This window comes from Lottia gigantea, assembly GCF_000327385.1.
Source record: "Lottia gigantea unplaced genomic scaffold LOTGIsca_61, whole genome shotgun sequence".
NCBI classification, from domain to species: Eukaryota; Metazoa; Mollusca; class Gastropoda; family Lottiidae; genus Lottia; species Lottia gigantea.
Genome location: NW_008710086.1, coordinates 1415948 through 1435185, shown reverse-complemented (window position 1 = coordinate 1435185; position 19238 = coordinate 1415948). Strand labels below are relative to the sequence as shown.

The 19238-nt window shown below is 35.2% G+C and overlaps 4 protein-coding genes across 4 annotated transcripts; 2 read left to right on the top strand and 2 right to left on the bottom strand.

The window, feature by feature from the left end:
* Positions 1 to 5609: 5609 nt before the first annotated feature.
* On the top strand, positions 5610 to 5972 carry LOTGIDRAFT_128514 (hypothetical protein; the record flags this gene model as incomplete). The annotated part of the gene is made up of 1 exon (XM_009064296.1): positions 5610 to 5972. A coding segment is annotated over one exon (363 nt), but the record flags the coding sequence as incomplete, so codon positions are not given.
* Positions 5973 to 10917: 4945 nt separating this feature from the next.
* Positions 10918 to 15607, top strand: LOTGIDRAFT_220390 (hypothetical protein; the record flags this gene model as incomplete). Its single annotated transcript, XM_009064295.1, has 10 exons — positions 10918 to 11035; positions 11305 to 11443; positions 12015 to 12084; positions 12360 to 12560; positions 12822 to 12951; positions 13220 to 13339; positions 14151 to 14248; positions 14535 to 14659; positions 14778 to 14908; positions 15370 to 15607. 10 exons carry the CDS (start codon positions 10918 to 10920, stop codon positions 15513 to 15515), a joined length of 1278 nt encoding a protein of 425 aa, XP_009062543.1. The 3' UTR covers positions 15516 to 15607.
* Positions 15608 to 17711: 2104 nt separating this feature from the next.
* On the bottom strand, positions 17712 to 17978 carry LOTGIDRAFT_128436 (hypothetical protein; the record flags this gene model as incomplete). The annotated part of the gene is made up of 1 exon (XM_009064294.1): positions 17712 to 17978. A coding segment is annotated over one exon (267 nt), but the record flags the coding sequence as incomplete, so codon positions are not given.
* A 104-nt stretch (positions 17979 to 18082) lies between these two features.
* Positions 18083 to 18232, bottom strand: LOTGIDRAFT_128569 (hypothetical protein; the record flags this gene model as incomplete). The annotated part of the gene is made up of 1 exon (XM_009064293.1): positions 18083 to 18232. A coding segment is annotated over one exon (150 nt), but the record flags the coding sequence as incomplete, so codon positions are not given.
* Positions 18233 to 19238: the final 1006 nt, after the last annotated feature.

The window sequence follows — 19238 nt, the reverse complement described above, 5'->3', positions numbered from 1 at the left end:
AATACGCATGCGTAACCTTCTTGACCTCATTTCGTAAGTTAGGTAATAGTTACCGTATTAGACATCGAATGATATCTGGGGTCATGAAAGGGACACGGCGTTTCGGGGGTTAAAAGGTCATCTCAAACTATATTTGAAGCTATGGCATTTGCAGGCCATTGGGTGAAAATGTAATAAAAGTATTGTACATAAGAGTAATGGTCAAATGATTACCATATGTTGGGTGAACGGTTGGTGAAATTATACACACTGCTACTGCCCGAAATATATGCAATAAATGCCATCCTCTCCCGCTCATTACTATGAAAGTTGCAGAGGGGGCTGCTAGGTCAGAGATTCGGGCAATCTCAGATATCTCACCTCTCGCCCCCCTCGGACGTAAACTCCGCCACCGCCTATTAAGTGTCCTTGTATAGTAAATTTACCTGCCTAGATAGAAGCAATCGCAATAGTTCTTATCATAGTGGAAGATAAACATCGTGATAGGGAATAGGGGTCAGGTTTTCATCATCCCTACAATCAACTACCGTAGAAAATCACTCTACTACACTCTGCTAGGTAAGGAGGCAGTCTACACCAGCCGTACTGTAAACTATCTGAAGGAACCAGGTGGTTTATTTGTATAAGAGGGGCTATTAAAGGAATAGTAAGATGATAAAAGGGGCTGATCATTACGATGTAGAAATATTACGATCTATTACACTGTTTGTAGCAACCCATTACCTCTCTACTGACTATTATTTTTCTTTGATTGTTAAAACTCTGTTTATTTATTCTGGAATTATTGTGGTTTCGTGTTCAATCTGTAACAATCTTAGTGATGCGAAGAGTCTGCAATTTCGGTTGTTATACCCTGGGGAAGACTCATAGAGTCCATAGAGTGTGGGATATTTTTGGAAAAAAAGCAAAGAAAACGCTAAGCTAAGACGCAGAGGTGCCAGCGATGAGAAATCTGAAATGCAAGAACGACAACTTTTCAATTGGTTTCAATTTTGGAAATTACATTTTTAACTATTTCCTCATTTCTTGATATTTTATTGTATTCACATGGCAATAAAACTGTTTGCTGCAACTTCGATATTATTATATCAATTTAAACATCGTTTATTCAATTTTTACATTTTTTTTTTTCATTTCAACTGACCAAAAATTTGACAATCCTGAAAGCTGTTGACATTAGTTTCAACTTTTGAGCCCCGTGAACTTTGTTTTCTTCAAGATTGTATAATGTAAGTATAATGGGCGAATTATACAAGATTTCAAAGCATTTACATAATCACCCTTTCATTTTCAAAAGTTGAACTTTCCCTGACACAGGTAAAAAGGCCAAAAGGAAACAATCATATTCATAATGTAAATAAAAGTTACCCTTGTCTAAATTTAATTGATAATTTTGATATAAAAGTTAAAGTAAAGTTGACAAACATGTGCGCCTTGTCTCACTCCTGTATTATGGATTGTTTTGATGTGATTGTAATACATGTTAGCAATTTGACCCCTCATGACGTTTACCTTACAATGACCCACTCTCACTCTGGTCATTCGAATTTTTGAAAAATTGAACTTAATGTTTGAAAGTTTGTACTGAATGACCTTAAGATAAACGTTGTCGTTAGTTTATCCATTTCCGACAACAACAAAAATTGCAATCGCAATTATACATTCTACCTCTCTGGTATACCAGTTTTGGGACTTTGAATTCGTTACTGACTTTATATTATGAACGAACGTGTGTGATATCTGCATTTCTTCGAACAACACAAGCCCAAGACCTCAAAATTTGCAATTGTTGCAACAGCTCTGTTACGAAAGAGTTTCTATTCTCATGACTATTTGCCATTTTTCTTCCAATTGTGATTTTGACAAAAAAAAAAACACTCTATATTCCCTTTAAAGAGCAATACGCCATAAACGTATCACTGAAAACTGAAATGGTGCAGATTGATGCTATAAATTCCTAATACAACTTTTTTTTTATTGTACACCTTGATTCAAATATTATTTTTTCTAAATTCCACACAAACCATTCCAAACCAACCATATTCCACTGGCACTCTAACAGGAACACTGCTTGTTTGTGGTGATGGGAAAAGATCAGTTGATGCCGAAGTGGGTTGTCGTTTTTCATGGTTCGAAATCCCTTTTTGTACGTCGATTAGCCTCCAGATGTCTCTACAAATTTAAATATGCTTACCCTCCTTGACACCTGATACCCCTTTTTAGTACGAAATACATTCTAATCTATGATTGATATACTTCCTCATATGAAAATTTCATCAGCTGTTACCATTAGTCATTGCTAATATCTTGTTTTTGATTTGGGGTTTCGTTTAGCGGTTCCATCCGAACTTGAGTTTTTGATTTCACTGAGTTTTGAAATATTAACTCAGTCGACTTTCATGATATTAATACTGGCGTTCCGATCATATATGTCAATATATCGCGGGTCATCGACATGTCAAGGAAAGATAACTCGAAATGTTCAAGTATTGACCAAGCTTAAATAATCACTACTTCGTCTACTAATTACCACGAGCTGGACACTGGCTATTTGGACGGTAATGAAAGAACTGGCGAAAGGCTAACAGAATTAAAACAATTATAGTGGTCTTAATCTGGTCTCATTATCTCCCTTGCCTTTCTAATTAACTGTAGAACATGTCATCTTAGATTATCTCTTTCCGCTTCGCTTCATTCTTCTATTCTTTGTTCTTAGGTTGGTGTTTTACGTTGTTCTACATCTTGTTCTGATATTGCTCGAAATATGTGTAAGATCATAATTGGAAAAAAAACCTGTTCCGACAAATTATATGGAATGCCATGCAGTGTGAAATAGGAAAATTATATGTAGATAATATTCAGATAAAGCTGTTCCGAAAGATGATATGGAACGCCTTGCAGTGTGAATTGAAAGAAATATTGCCAGAACGTCGGTATTAAACTAATCATATCCATTAACAATTGCTAAATATTATGAAGATAACAGCTAAATAACTTAGAGAAAGCCTGGGCCATTAGTCGAAATATTAACTCAGATCAAAAATACAGATTTTCTACTGTCATATGGTAGAATCTAAATTGTGAACATGGCTGATATTAATCCCTAAAGTCCTTCTTCAGCTTTTAAGTCCAGTTCAAACCATTATTGAATTTGAATACCACTAAAATTAGTAAGGTTACTTGTATGAAATGATTGGTGATTGACCAATCAGATTATTGGATTATAAAAAATGTTCTACGTTTGGTCTTTGAGCACCAAACTCAATGATCAATGGTAATGGTCCAGGGGCAATAACCTCATTCTAGAACTGTCGATTTGTTCACAGGACGTTGTTGACGCCTCCGTGAAAGAAATCATAATGATATTTCAAGGGAGGCAATCTACTTTAAGCTGACTTCAGACAATATTCATTCAACTTTTCCAGGCGTTTTGGCGTGAGATGTAATTGTTGAATAAGTCATCTTTCATCATTATTCCGGTCAATCAAAAATGGTTATTGTAAATGGGTATTGAATAAGTCATCTAACAACATTTTTCTAGTCGATTCATTTGTAACTGGATACTTAAAAAGGTCATCTTTTTCCCCACTATTCCAGTCGTGAGGTATGGAAAAAACCTGAAAAACAGCTTTAAAATTCATATTCGTAATGTACCTATCCGCACAAGTGAAATGAATAGAGCTTTACGTCATGGCAACGCCATGCAGTGTGCAATGAGGGGGAGGGGCGCAATGAGGGAAATTTTGCCAGGACAGCGGCATTAGCCAAATCTTTTTTTATTTCCAACAGTCGTGGGATCTTTAACGTATTTATTGTCAATCTGAACGACTAGACGTTTTTTTTCTGTCTGCCCCTCTTACCAGCATCACTGACAGTGGGAAACCGGGTTGAAAAATCCGAAGATATCATCTCGACCTATGCCGTGATCGAATCTAATCGCTTAAGTGAAAGTGAAATGAATAATAGTTGATATATAGGAGATGTTCTAAAATGACCAAACCGGTTAAAATTAACCTTTTCGGACCTGATCAAAAGTCATAATTATTTGAGAATTGAGTCAATAGAGTTTTTAGTTTGAACCTCGGCTAATCTAAAAATTTACGACTTGATTTATCAATATCAGAAAACGAAATATTATCATCGTTAATTGTAGTAGAATTGTTATTGTTTAAAAATGGCGATTTATGTTCGATTCAGTCGACAAGATAACTCGTAGTTATTTAATTTGAAGGATTTATAAAACAGTTAAGATAATTTTCAGATTAGCTTTTGATCTTTGGTTTGTAATAAGATATTTTGTATGACATTAAATCCTGACTTTGACAGTTACACTTTTCATTAAAATGACTTTGAAATTTAAAAAAAAAGTATGATTTTTTTCAAAAATTGGACTTTCTGATTTACGAGAGTGTTCACCGTATCGATAATTATTTGTATTTGTAAATGTTTGTTTTTAGATTATCTCGGGGCAAGGTAGACATTAGATAGAAATGCACAGAATCAAAACGCGAAAACCGACACAGAGGTTATCCAAATTATAAATCATAATTTTTTCAACATGTCAGTTTTTGATACGTTTGGTAAATTTAAACAAGGGTTGTGGTTTTGGGATAATTTTTTAATTTGGTATTTTCGGATTTATAAAATGATTGTCACTATCATTGATTGATGTCTGAAGGACACAAAACAAACATCGAGTCGAGACCGTAGTTCTTTTGTTGGCAGGTTTCAGGTTTACCTGAATGTTTTGATGGTGGTATATCTAATTAACATCGATATACCATACAGGTGTAAAGTGGTCGATCAATCAAAGTGTCCATAAGGTGTTATACATTGCCTGATGTAGGGGGTACATTAATTTTTGTTGACTTACTCTTTTCAATAATTATTAACAGAAGTCCTTGACAATGAATATATTATCTCATTCCATACCCTAACCGAGCATCTACTGCCAGCCTGAAACTGTATATGTAATATTATAGATATTATTATAAGTCTTTGCGATGGTGAAGTCATAAGCGTTGCTCTTTTTTTACTTTTTAGTCGGTTTGTTGACCCATCCCGACTTAACACTCCATGCCAGCCCCTCTGAAATGCAAGGAGAAACCGAGCGAAATATTTGAAGGGATTATATCGACCTATGCTGCCAATAAATCTTGACCTTCAGGTAAGCTTGCAAGTGTCTTACTAACACAATGAGCTACCGTGGCTCTGGTATAGAAGAGGGAGATGAAGGAATGTTCTCAATAACTTTCTTATCATTTAAAGTCACCTCTGCCATTTCACTATAAAGTATTACAAAGTATAAAATGTTTGAATTGAAAGCCTCTTGATCTCTCCTCCATAAAACATAATAAAACTCGGATTAAACTTGTCATCTGAAGTGGTTATTTATTTTCAATCAGTTATATTATTAGGCTATTTATTATTTATATTGGGACGATATAGACTGGGCCGCTAGTCGTTACCCTGCAACCTTATAACACACCTTTACACTGACTTTTAACTTATTCATGTGAATATTTGTCCCGTTACTATATCGTAACCACCCATCTTTAAACCACAAATACACACTTTTATATCGTATAAACACATCTATACACCATAAACACACACTTTTATATCGTATTCACATATGTTTATACCACAAACACATACTTTTATATCGTATTCATACACGTTTATACCACAAACACATACTTTTATATCGTATTCATACATCTTTATACCACAAACACATACTTGTATATCGTATTCATACACATTTATACCACAAACACATACTTGTATATCGTATTCATACATTTTTATACCACAAACACATACTTGTATATCGTATTCATACATTTTTATACCACAAACACATACTTGTATATCGTATTCATACATTTTTATACCACAAACACATACTTGTTATATCGTATTCATACATTTTTATACCACAAACACATACTTGTATATCGTATTCATAAATCTTTATACCACAAACACACTTATATACTATACCGCACATACACATGTTTATATCACAAAAACATTCTTACCATACCATATTCACACAAATTTATACCACAAACACACACTTTTACACCGTAAACACACACCATTGTATTATGTGCATATGATATATAATTGTAAGTAAACATTTTCAGGAAGGTATCATTGTGTGTAACTTATTTTAAGCCAGAGAAAACAGTCTTTCATTTTTGTTTAGCAGGGTGAAAAACTGTTTTTAGAAGAGTTTCCTCACCCCTGGCGCTGGGAACAAAACTTTTAAATGTCTGAAACTATTGAACAGAAATTACATTGAATAGTCAAAAATCTTAGCTAAATTGAAAGGCCAGGTCATTTTTATACAATCAGCATTCAAGTGTTTCCGGCACATTTCCTTGTACAATATCCACACTTATAGTTGTTAGGCAGGGGTTAATTTTGTGTAATATAGGAGTATGTTAAATGTTGAATGATAGGTTGAATCAATCGGATTTAAAGGAATAATCACAACATTTTTAAAAATTCTTCAATAATTAAGATTATAGAAGGATTCTGCAGTGGCGTAACAAGCCGGGTGGGGACGAAAAATCTTAAAATTTGAAAAAATTTCAGCTTCTGAGGGGGGTACATCCCTCCTCAGACACCATCCTGTCCACGCACACGGCACCAGACTGGTAACTCCTCTGATGAATATAAGATTATACGATTTGAATGATATTTAGAAGTTGAGAGAAAACACAAGGGATTATATTATGGTATAACACTTTTCTATAATAACAAAGTACATAACGTTTCAAAACAACTTATAAGAATATACTATTAATGGACATGTTTGAGAATTTACATCTCACGTTCATTTCAAGAAGAAGTATAGCTTTAATTCCAGATCTAGGTTTTTTGCATCTGCAGGTGGCTACAATCGACTACAATGGACGTCATCTGAAGCCACACAGAAACAACAGGAAACGAAACGTCAAGATCTTCATTCTAGTGCGATGGTTAAAATATTGATTATAATCCGCCCCTTTCTGATGTAATGATATACTAGTCACTGAGAAATTACCCAGATATTTCCCGCCAAGCCTTCTTTCGTCTGCTGATTTCTCGACAACGGGAGAATCTCGGGAAGAATTAGACAGCCAATTATCTGTCACTGAGTCAACAAATAAAAAGCAAAGGATTATATAAACCCAGTAAATATCAGAGAAGCTCAATAAGAAAGTTTTGAAGGAGTATTATCATGAATCTTTTCGGCTTAATTTCACTAATTTTCCTACTTACAGTCACTCAGGTAAGAGGTTTTTTTTATAAAGATTTAACCCTTTATGCGTCAGATTATGATTTTTTAAATGCTCAAGTACGATTGTGAAAAAAGGACAATTTTTTCAGAATTAACCCGTCTTGAACTAGATTATTTTTTTTTTTTTTTTTTTTTTTTTTTTTCGTTTCAGTTTTTATTTTTATTTTTATTTTTCAAAGAATTAACCCTTCATACACTGAGTTATTAGTTGCTTAGGTTAGATTATTAGAAGAGAAGAGATTTTGTTTTTTGGTATTATCATATTTTCCCTTCATCCCTTTTAATTCTTTTTTTAAATCTACAAAAGCCAGATTATTTTAGGACCTTGCAAAAGAGAATGAATGGAATATATTTGCGATTTGAAGATCTTTTGTTTAAAATATTCAACATTAGACATTAAGACAACATTTTGCATCGTTATCCATTGTTCATGTTAATAGTATAATGAAGTATCAGAATTAAACTCTAGTTTGATGTAATTTAGAGTTAAAACATGTGAAATTGCAATATATATAAGCTACCAACATGTTTTTCAAACATTTTGGTCAGATGCTTCTCCGACCTTCGAAATGACTTCTCTTCTGAAAGGATTGTCTAGAAATGAAATGAAATGAATGGAGTTTTACGTCAAGTTTTCAAAGGATTGTCTATAGCAGAAGGCTATTTTGAAGAATACACAGTATTTTGATATATATGTTATAAATTCTACATATTATGCTATATGAATATGACTTTGAATAATTTTTAAAGTTTTCCCATAATTAAAATTTCTTGAGTCCATATCCAATTCGTGAAGAAATTTTGAAAGTGTCGTTCTTATTACAGAGCCTCATGAGTTATCCTTAACTAACCTTCTCATCATCAAAATAGCTTTCTAAAAAAAGATAACTTTGATAAAAGTTCTAAAATGCAAACATGGCAAAGCTTGGAATTGTCAAATGTACTTCGAATCATGCTTTTAGAAAATTGATAGTTTGTTTTCAAATCGATATTTGTACATGTCAGTATTGTACAATTAGAGTTAACATAAATTCGTGACAGATCTATTGAAGATTTTAAACTGATATTTTTAGCTCCTACACGACAGTAAATAATAAGAGCCTAATTCATCCTTCCACATCTTGTTCTTGTTCTTCTGAGTCCGAAACTCCGACCTCTATAGAATACCATACATGCGGCATGGCCTCGGTCTATTACAACTACAAAAGACCAAAAGTGCAATGACAATAAAGCAACATGATAGATTTTGCCAAAAGAGCAACTGAGAGCCCAATTTATCGATTTCCAAATGTCAGCGGATACTTATCGTGCAGAGCCCGTGGCACATGGGGTCTCTTATTAGCTCAGTCATACCATCATTTTCTCCATACACCATTTATGTCATGTCTCCGGTTCCATTAAATGTTTTTTTTCTTAACGAAACTGATCTCACATCGGCCATTTAAACAGTTCAAAGTTCACGTGATACTAACAAAACGAAAGCACTAATTTTTACTCATCAATAAGGTAATTTAGTTTTTTTCTTAGAAAAAACGCGTCGTTTATTTTGACTCTACTCCAGCCGACAATTTACTGTCAAAATATCCATCAGAGGCTGGAAATAGAGGCTGATGTTTCGGACAAGGGATCTCTGTCTTATTATCTCAACCAATCAGCGTCACTGACGATGGGGAAATCGGGTTGAATCAAGGTACCATCTACCATCTCCCTTTGTTGGAATCATGGACTCGAATCCTGATTAGTGTAACTAGTTTCGGACTAAACTTAAGCAAGACAAATCCTCTGACAATTGATCTTAGAAAGAACCAGAGCAAACCGTGGGAGGCTTGAAGATTTCAACAGTATAAATCATCATTTACTGTTTCTGTTGTTTTTTTATCAAGGCGTTTTAAAGGTCATCAGACATTGATGTAAATGTAAACCATGGTTTAACTATTACTTTCTTATATTACTAATTGAATCAGGTTATTCTGTCGACATTTATAATGAATATATCGGATACATACTCTTCTTCAAGACAATAGGTTTGGAAATGGGGATTTAAAGTCAATTTTAGATGATAAAACAAATGTATTAATTATACAATAATTTAAAAAAACATAAATGGTAATTATTTCTTAAATCCCTGGTTCCCCTGGGGGTTGAGGACTAGGGTGTCAGGGGTGTGGCCAACTGGTGTAGGAGAAGAATAAATTTATTTCATTCATCAAATGAAAGAGCACCTCACATCATCACCACATGTTGCAAATGTGGATGAAACAAATTTTTGGGGGGGTGAAAGGTCCAGGTGATTGCTCCAGGGGTGTGAAGGCTGAAATAGGTTAGGTACCACTGTCCTAAATAAACCACCGTAGAAACTTTCTTAGAGCTACCTACAACATTAGTCAATTACAATTTCCAATTCTCGCCACCTGATGGTGTCAGATTCAAATTTTGAAGTTTGACAACTAAAAGCTATATTCTCCATGACGCCATGAGTTGCTAGCACATTCTATCGGTTGCAAGAACGACCTGAAATGACGACCCCCCCTCCCCCCCTCCACCCTCTCCCCTTTAAATAAATGAAAGTAGTTTGCTGAAACTTAGAATCTAAGAAATTAAGTCAATTAAAAGACAACACTAAATCTGATAAACCATAAACCAATAAAATATTTGCAGTTCTAAATGTTATCACAATATGGGTTAAGTTTTTGTAATAATCCTAAAGTCGTGATATTGCGCATATCCGGGAATGTTCTCGAGCACTTGAATTAGGGTACAAAAAAAAATTGAAATTATTGGATAAAGAGGATTGACTTCGATTACGTTTTAAATCCCACTATAAGATATCTACAAATAACGTTACTCCACTATACAATTATTTACAATTACTTGCTTGTCATATAACACGTAAAACTCCATTTATGTCATTTGTCATTACTATCAACACTTATTTATGTGCGAATAGACGAAGGACGGAGACCAAGCAGGTGGGAATTCCCATTGAGATATTTTCTGTCCTCGATTGCAAAGAAACGACGTTCAAAATCGTGTTCGGACAAGCACCTCATGTATTCGTTTCTTTTGTTTCCTGATGTACTTATAATCCCTCACCATACAACACATTATATTCCGAACATTCCGAAAACATGCCTTGCAATTCCACTTTTTGAAGCAGCTTAATGCAACAGTGACGTTAAAAAACGCTAAGTATGAGCGGATCGTAAGAACCAAAAGCGTCTGACTGCAAATTTGGAATGCAATCAGTGGCCTAGATACACATGAAATGTTAGGAAGACCTCTTTACAAACTCTCTGAGTGTTAATATTTTTCAACCTATTTACAGGTGACGAGTAAGACTCTATACACCAAATTTCCTGTTAATCAATACTTACATCACACAGTTATACATTATAAAGCTGTAAAAACAATATGAAACTATGTATACTGTTGGTAACAATAGGAGCTATAACACACAATAACATTCTATCTGAAACTTCAAACTTCTTTCACAGGTGACGAGTAAGACTCTAGACACCAGATTTCTACGACGTATGAGTGGTCAACATGTGGCCGGACCTAATAAACCAGCCGAGGAACAAGGCTCGAACTTTGAGTCAGATATGAAGCTAAAGATACACCAGATGAAAGAGATTGCTGATGAACCAAGTGGAACGAGAAGGATCAGAAGAAAAGCTGTTCGAGATGTTTCAGAACTCTGGCCTCAAGGTGTCATGCCCTACGAGCTTCACCCAGATTTACGTAAGTACCACTCTGAAATTGTAAGGATATTCCTTAAGAAATAGACATTGCTTATTCGACTTCTCCAAATTGAATATTTGCAGTGAGAATTTAGGCGAGGGGCCGAGTAGGGATCACAGTATCACCAAACTGTATTTGCCCCTGATATAACCAACATTTGGTATTTTACTTCTGGCAGTATGGTTGTTTCAAATACTAACCCTAGTGATAATAATGAGGTGACCATGTTATCGGCAACCATTCGATTACACCCTCTCACCATATTACAGCACTGTCAATGAAGACTACCGTCATGGCGGCGATGAAACACTGGGAAGACAACACATGTATAGAGTTCAGAGAATATTCACCGGAAGTAGCTGAAGAATTAGGTCATCATGACCGAGTTTTATTCCGAAAGGGAGATGGGTAAGTATAATATCTCCTTCATAAGCTGCAACTAATGTTTCGTCTATATGTTGTTTTGGATTTTGGGTTTCGTTATTCGGTTCAGATCATTAGTACTTGGTTTATTTATTAAACGTTTCACACATATTGGTTAATGGTGATCATGTGTTCCACTTTACCATGACCTTGTAGATTGAGCTTAAAAAAAACCAATCTCTGCTGTGCAGGGGACAACAGGCCTATAATTAATAATAGATCTTTTAACCTTGAAAACTGATACCAAATGTCGTGATAACTCGAAATCTATGCGTGCAAATGAATCCATATCTTACCAAGTTTTTGTTTTTATTATTACACTGGTGGTCTCGAGCGACCAACTACTCATGTGAGAGCAACCAGAATCACGTGATCATGTGACAGTAATGACAGAGTACCGGCATATAATGGCTGCCATTTAATACCATGATATGTTGCAGAGAGCTGGCGGAACTTTGGCAGAAATCTGTTTGATCTTCTTAGAAAATTAGAAATATAGATTATATATTTATATGACTGATAAAAGTTTTATATGAAATGTTGTTGTATTTTATAGATGCACATCTAATATCGGGCGTAACGGTGATGGTGTTCAGGAGACTTCTATTGGTACCAACTGTAATATAGTAAGTTTGATCACTATAGATATTAAGAGAGATGTCCCTTCAGACAAGATGATAGACCAAGAGAGCCGTCAAAATTTTGGTTTGTGAGCATCACTTGCGCAAGGTTGTATCAGTGTTCATGAACAAAACATATATAATAACAAAATTTTACGAGTGTAGCTCAAAGAAACAAGGCAACAAAATATCTTGTTCGACGTTTTAATCTAATTGTAAAGCTGTTTTTATTATACGTAATATATTTTAATTGTCTTAACCATGTTTTTTTTTCTATTCAGCTTGGTTCTGTCGCCCATGAAATAGGTCATTCCCTTGGTTACTATCACGAGCAGAGTCGCCCAGATAGAGATGAACACGTGACCATCAACTTTGCTAATGTGGCGCCATCTATGAAAGCTAACTTCCTGAAGTATGGATACGATCACGTGAGAACCGACGAGCCTTATGATGTGGGATCCATCATGCACTATGGACCGACGGTAAGTTAATTTTCTAATCTGGATTATTCCCCTTTGTTAACGATGTACCAATCCATTTGATTTTATTATATGCCCTCTAAAGGAAAAAGAAGAAAGCTTCAAATTTTTACAATTATAACAGTTAAAGTTCACGAGGAACCTACCTACAAGCTAGTCCTTGACCAAATTTTTCCAAATCACTCTGAACGTCTTATCTTGAAGTTGACTTAAAACAGGTTCTTTCAATTGATGACAGTCTGGTTTTGATTCTTTATTCTGCAGTTTTTAAGTCGAGATGGCCAATCAGAAACGATCTCCCCTAAACAAAGGGCATTGACTGGTTTTATGGGACAGAGGAAAGCTCTAAGTTTTCTAGATATTAAAACAGCCAATGAACTGTACCAATGCAACGGTAAGTAAATTGATAACATAATATTATAGACCAATAGGCCGATGACTGGTAAGTCATACTTACACCCATTAGCTTGATGCTCAAATCTCAAGTCTCAAATCTTGGCGTTCTCGGTTTTCTGGAACAGCTGATGCTACTGATATCAACCAACCCTGCATCTTCTTCAGAGAGCCAATAAAGCTAATATTTTACTGAACGCTAGTATTTAGTATTACTAATGAATGTTCGGAATTTTATTGGTGCGATTTCCTTGTTTCCATTATTACAGCTCACTGTTCAGTCAAACCGATATGTTTAAATGCTGGATTTGTTAATGAAAGATGTCGATGTTCCTGTCCGTTTGGTGTATCTGGCAAACTTTGTGAAACAGTCGCCTCCTCGTCTACAGGTAATCATAGCATAAGGCAAAAACAAAACTCGGTATCAGTCTAGCTGTGTGGTCTAGGGGTACAGGTTGTTAGGGGTTTTTATCAGTTACCTCCCTTGAACTATTGAAATAAACGAATTTCAATGTAGAATTGTTATCATCGAGTGAAAACCACACCCTCATTCGTCATACTTCCTCGGGGTTAATAAGACCATGTCAAAACCACACCCTCATTCGTCATACTTCCTCGGGGTTAATAAGACCATGTCAAAACCACACCCTCATTCGTCATATTTCCTCGGGGTTAATAAGACCATGTCAAAACCACACCCTCATTCGTCATATTTCCTCGGGGTTAATAAGACCATGTCAAAACCACACCCTCATTCGTCATATTTCCTCGAGGTTAATAAGACCATGTCAAAACCACACCCTCATTCGTCATATTTCCTCGGGGTTAATAAGACCATGTCAAAACCACACCCTCATTCGTCATATTTCCTCGGGGTTAATAAGACCATGTCAAAACCACACTCTCATTCGTCATACTTCCTCGGGGTTAATAAGACCATGTTAAAACCCGTATTCGTGATACGATGCATTGTTATTTTCCTTTTTCTTTTTTGATTTTCACAACTTCTAGCTCTTAAGGCTTTTTATATTGGTCCCTTTCTAACGACTAGAAGGTTTTTTGATCTGCATCACCACCGAATGGACACTAGGTTCAAAAATCTGAACGCTCTCTACCGAGAGGGAATTCACGGATGAGATATGTTTACTTCGCTTGATTATTTATTTTTCATGGACTAAACCAGCTTACTATTTATAACAGGTTGTGGCGGAGTATTGAAAGAATCTAGTGGAATTTTTAGAACCAGAAATTATCCACGAGACTATGGTGATCGAGTTGTCTGTAACTGGTTGATCGAGGTAGGCGTTTTCGAAATTTAATCTGATTTCCAAACTATCCTAGAGAATGTAATCCAATCAGGATCTGGACTGAAAACAAACGCGAAACGTAACCCATATTTATGTTATATCTCGTAGAGCCCACTTTTAAGGGGATATAACTCAAAGTATAATCATAACTGTGTTCTGTATTTTAAACATAAAACATTATAACGTGTACATAAAATTAAATTTCACTGAGTAAGAACGTTCTGTGATATTGGTTAGGTATAACTGGTACATTGAACTGTATTTCTGACTTTTTCAGGGACCCAAAAACTCCAACATAACTCTGGAATTTGATCATTTTGAAACCGAGGCTGATAACTACGCCCCCTGTGGGTATGATTGGTTGGAAATTAGAAATAAAGGACCGGAAGTGCCTGGTTTGAAGTAAGTATTAAATATTAGAACAGGTGACTCATTATCTCAGTCAATCAGATGATTTGAACACAAAAATCATTTTAATTTAAGTTTTCGAGAAGTATTTAAGATTATATTTTCATTTCAGATTCTGTGGAACTGGTCCAGAAGGTCCACTTCATTTCACCACAAACCTTCTTTTCTTACAATTTCGCTCTGACGAATTCTATAACGAATTTTCCGGTTTTCAAGCTCGCTATAAAATAGAATCCCCACCAGGTAAGTATGAGAACTGAGCAGAATTTGTCTCACACCGTAAGGTCAATGCAATATTTCAGGCAAATGATCTACTGTGAAAGTTCTGCTATCTGCTGGCGCTCTACAACATCACGGTATTGAATGGCAACCATTATTTACCGGAACTTTGTCCAGATTGTCACGTGATCACGTGATTCAGCCGAGGATTACCGAGGGTAACTTAGATTGTAAACAGCTTTAATTAGATGCAAAACAGTAGGACATAAAACTGTTTTTCTTTTCATTATCTAATAGGATACAGCATAGAAGGCTACAGAGCCCGAAAATTCATTCCTGTTGGAAATGATGGGAGCTGTGCCCTTATGGTACTGATCCGACTTAAAACTCAAAACTTGTCATGTTAATAATTAGCCTAATGATACAGTAGAGTTGTATGTAATTAAATGTTATTGTTTATTTGGTATATTTTGTGTTAATTTCAGATTATATTTGGGCTGATTTCTCCGACTGGTCGCCATGTAGTGCTAGATGTGGTGGAGGGAGCCAGATTAGAAAGAGAGACTGTTTAAAGGGACACTGTGAAGGGATGAAGTTTGAGTTTAGAAGATGTAATATTCAGCCATGCTAGAGGGTTTATTGATACACTGATATATTTTATACTATCCGTCCTTCCGTAATCGATATTACTGTAACTTATTCAATAAATTAATCAAAGTTGAATTTGGTTTCTGAACTTATTTCATTTCGTCCAGTGTATGAGCTAGAGTAGCTAACTGTTGTTGCAAATTCACAGATTTTAATTCCTTTCGATGACAAGTTGTCCTGGTGGGGATCTTTTTACGATGTATGAAATGAGTCCAACGCCATGCAATTTGGTTGTAATATTTTGTCCAAGGTACAACTTGTTTTACTGTTTAACAGTCCGATAACTTAGTTCGTATAGCTAAAATTCCACCATATCAGGTTTTGATTCCTTTCTAATTAGGCCTAGGCCTATGTTTGTTTCGGTTCGGATCTTAGGTTTATCCCCGATGCAAGAAATGGGTTCATAACCTGATGATGAATATGTCTCCCCTCTCCTGGAAGATTTTTGACGACTATAACAAATCCAATAAACGAACTCATCATCTGCAATGGATATTCAATCAGCGTTGTTGGAAACTAGTATAACTAGCCTAACTAAGTCGCAAACAATGGCCACATTGAACCTCAAAATAAAAAAAACTTCCGACATGAAATATTATATTCAATCAACCAGTTGTGATTTAGCAATCATAGAAAATATACATCAATATACAAGATTTTCAGTACAAAAATAGATATACAAAGGTAAAAAATTTAAAATATACAAAATTATACATCATATAAATATAATATAAATAACAACGTCCCTTGACAACAAACAATGACGTCATATTCAGGTTTAGTGACCGACCAATGAAAATTTTAGTTCAGTAATCACGTGATTTGTGTATCCTTGACATTAAACAATGGCGGAAGCATACTAAAAAATACATTTTAATTAACAATTTCAATTTTGAGTCGAAAAATTCAATGAGGTTGTCTTTTCATAAAAGTGGTGTCAACAGAACGGATCATTCAATACAACACGTAGGAAGAGCATTTCAACTACATTTGCTCGCCAATCATGTTTTAAAATAGTAGCCTATCCTGTAGTGTCACCATTCTGTAAATAGGCCTATTTCTGAATATTTCATTAAAGGTTTCTTGGTCGAATAACATGCTAAACTCATTTTCACAGGCCGTTATTTAAACCTGAATGAGACGACTAGAAAATACACGCTACAACACATTTACAACAATAATAATAATAATAATAATAATACTTTTTACAGAATCATGATATCGATTTAAAGCTTGTATAAATATACAAAAAACCCTGATTTGAAAATGTTAAAAAATTCGTAAAGACTTCTTCAAAAGAATTTGTTGTGAATTTATATTCGATACAAGTATTTGAGATCCAATTACAACCAACATATCATAATGAATTCATTTTGAAAAGGAAGGATGCCTAGACGTTCTCTCCTTTTCTAGGATTGTATTTTCAAATTGTCCATGCCGCAAATTCTGATTCTATAAAAGGAACACACCTATTCCGTCTAATACAATATTTTACAATTTGAACACACCACTGGTAGTTTTTAATATGCTGATTTCAAAGTCTAACTTCTACATCCTAAACCTATATCTCGCCTTAACCGTCATGTAAGCAACGTTTTTCATTTTTTTTCTTATTTTAAGTGATAAAATGAAAAATATCAGAAAGAAATGATTTTGAACAAAGAAGCCACAACATATAAATTCAAAAAAATAGTGAACTGAAATAAATGTTTGATGTTCTCATCGCATGAACAATCCTGTTTTCTTTCGAAAGACGATGTTCTTCGTTTATAAAAAAAAGGTTATACAAACAGCGTCCTTCGTTAATAAATAATAAAATAATGAAGATGATATTTACAAAAGAAACATAAATAAACCACAGTTATATACTTATTCTATATAAATTAAACATAAATTATCAATAACCAAGAAAACAGCTTCTAAATCACAATAACTAAAGAGAAATGTAAAATGAGAATTTCACCGGACAAGAGAAATAACCTAATCAATACTGTTAGGGTGATATTTGATTTATAAACAAGAGTCATATTTCAATCGTTAGGCGTACAACTGAAACTGAAATAAATTTTTAAGTTTAGTAGTAATCAACCAATCAGATGACTGTAATTGTTAAAATATGAATCTTATCAAGTTGCTGACCTCCAATGATTAGAGTTCTTCTCCTTTAAATTGCCCTTAATTATCTTTCTCCTGATTGAAAATATATTGATTGGAGAGAGTGAGAGGGGGCATAGGGGTCTTTGACTGATTTATAAGGGTCTTTGACTGATTTATAAGGGTCTTTGACTGATTTATAAGGGTCTTTGACTGATTTGTAAGGGTCTTTGACTGATTTATAAGGGTCATTGACTGATTTGTAAGGGTCTTTGACTGATTTATAAGGGTCTTTGACTGATTTGTAAGGGTCTTTGACTGATTTATAAGGGTCTTTGACTGATTTATAAGGGTCTTTTGCTAATTTTTAAGGATCTTTTTGACATTATAATAAATAAAGTTTAAAGTCTTGGAAGACCAATCTTAAAGAGAAATGGGAAGAGGGGAAGGGGTCACCTAACTTGATTCTTGGCACGTCACGTCTCGGCTCCAGTTACACACACTCTCGGCAGTGCTCCAGATCGTGCCCGGTGGACAGTGGAATCGGTAGGGCACGCCCCAACTACAGATGAAGAATGCTTTACAGTCGTGAGCGTCACCAAAATAACCAAATAAACCAGGACATGTGTAACCTGAAAAATATCAAAGTGAAAGTAAAGTATTAGCAGTCAGAGAAAAAGCAAAATGTTCATTGATAAAGTCAAGAATGTTGCTGTATAGAGTCAAGGCATGCTGAAACCTCATGGAACACTTGGTGCGACAGAAAGTCCACATGCTGCTGATAAAATTCATTTTAGAAAGGGTATCAATTTAAATTTGGATTATCTTTCCCTGATACTTAGCGATTATTGCAAAAATACAAAAATCAATCGATATAGTCAGTTTGTCTTACATGGGTTGCTTCCCTTTGATCTTATGTTAGTATAGTGAAGCAAAGTTATACATGTAGGATTCCAAATCGAATTGACAAATCTATAGCCCCTAACCGACCCAGCGTCCCAGCCATCTCCCAACCAAAAATGGATGGAAACGCCTAAATAAAATGCTGGATTCAGTGTAGTCTTACCTGTAGGGTAGCTGATATCTTTCTGTGTGGTTTCAGACCAGATAGTTTTCTGCTTGGTGAGAGACTGAACAGCTCCTTGATCATGGACAGTTTTAGGATGGTTTTTCTTGAAGTCGAAACCTAAGTAGGTCAATCCGGTGTTTCTGGAATTCACTTTGTAATCGTGGTTCTTATTCAAGGGAGCGAATCCAGAATGTTTGAACTGACTCTCGATGTCTTCGTGTTCTATGAGATTATTAGATCCAGCCAGCATATTCACATCTTCGGCTTCCGTTTGTGGGTAGTAATCACCAGCTGTGAATTCATTTGGTCGAGACACGGTTTGACTTTTCACATCTGCGTCCTCTCGCCTTGGTGGATACTCCGGGAATTTCGTGTGAATATAGCCGTTCTCTGATGGGAAAGTCGCTTTTAGTTCAACTGAAGACGTCTTGGTGTTGGAGTTGCTGTTGATTTTAGCGGAGTACGTCGAATAATCAGCCTCAAGGGACGAATTTAGGACAATTTTGTTATTGTCAACGTCATGTGTGGAATTCGCTTGATCTT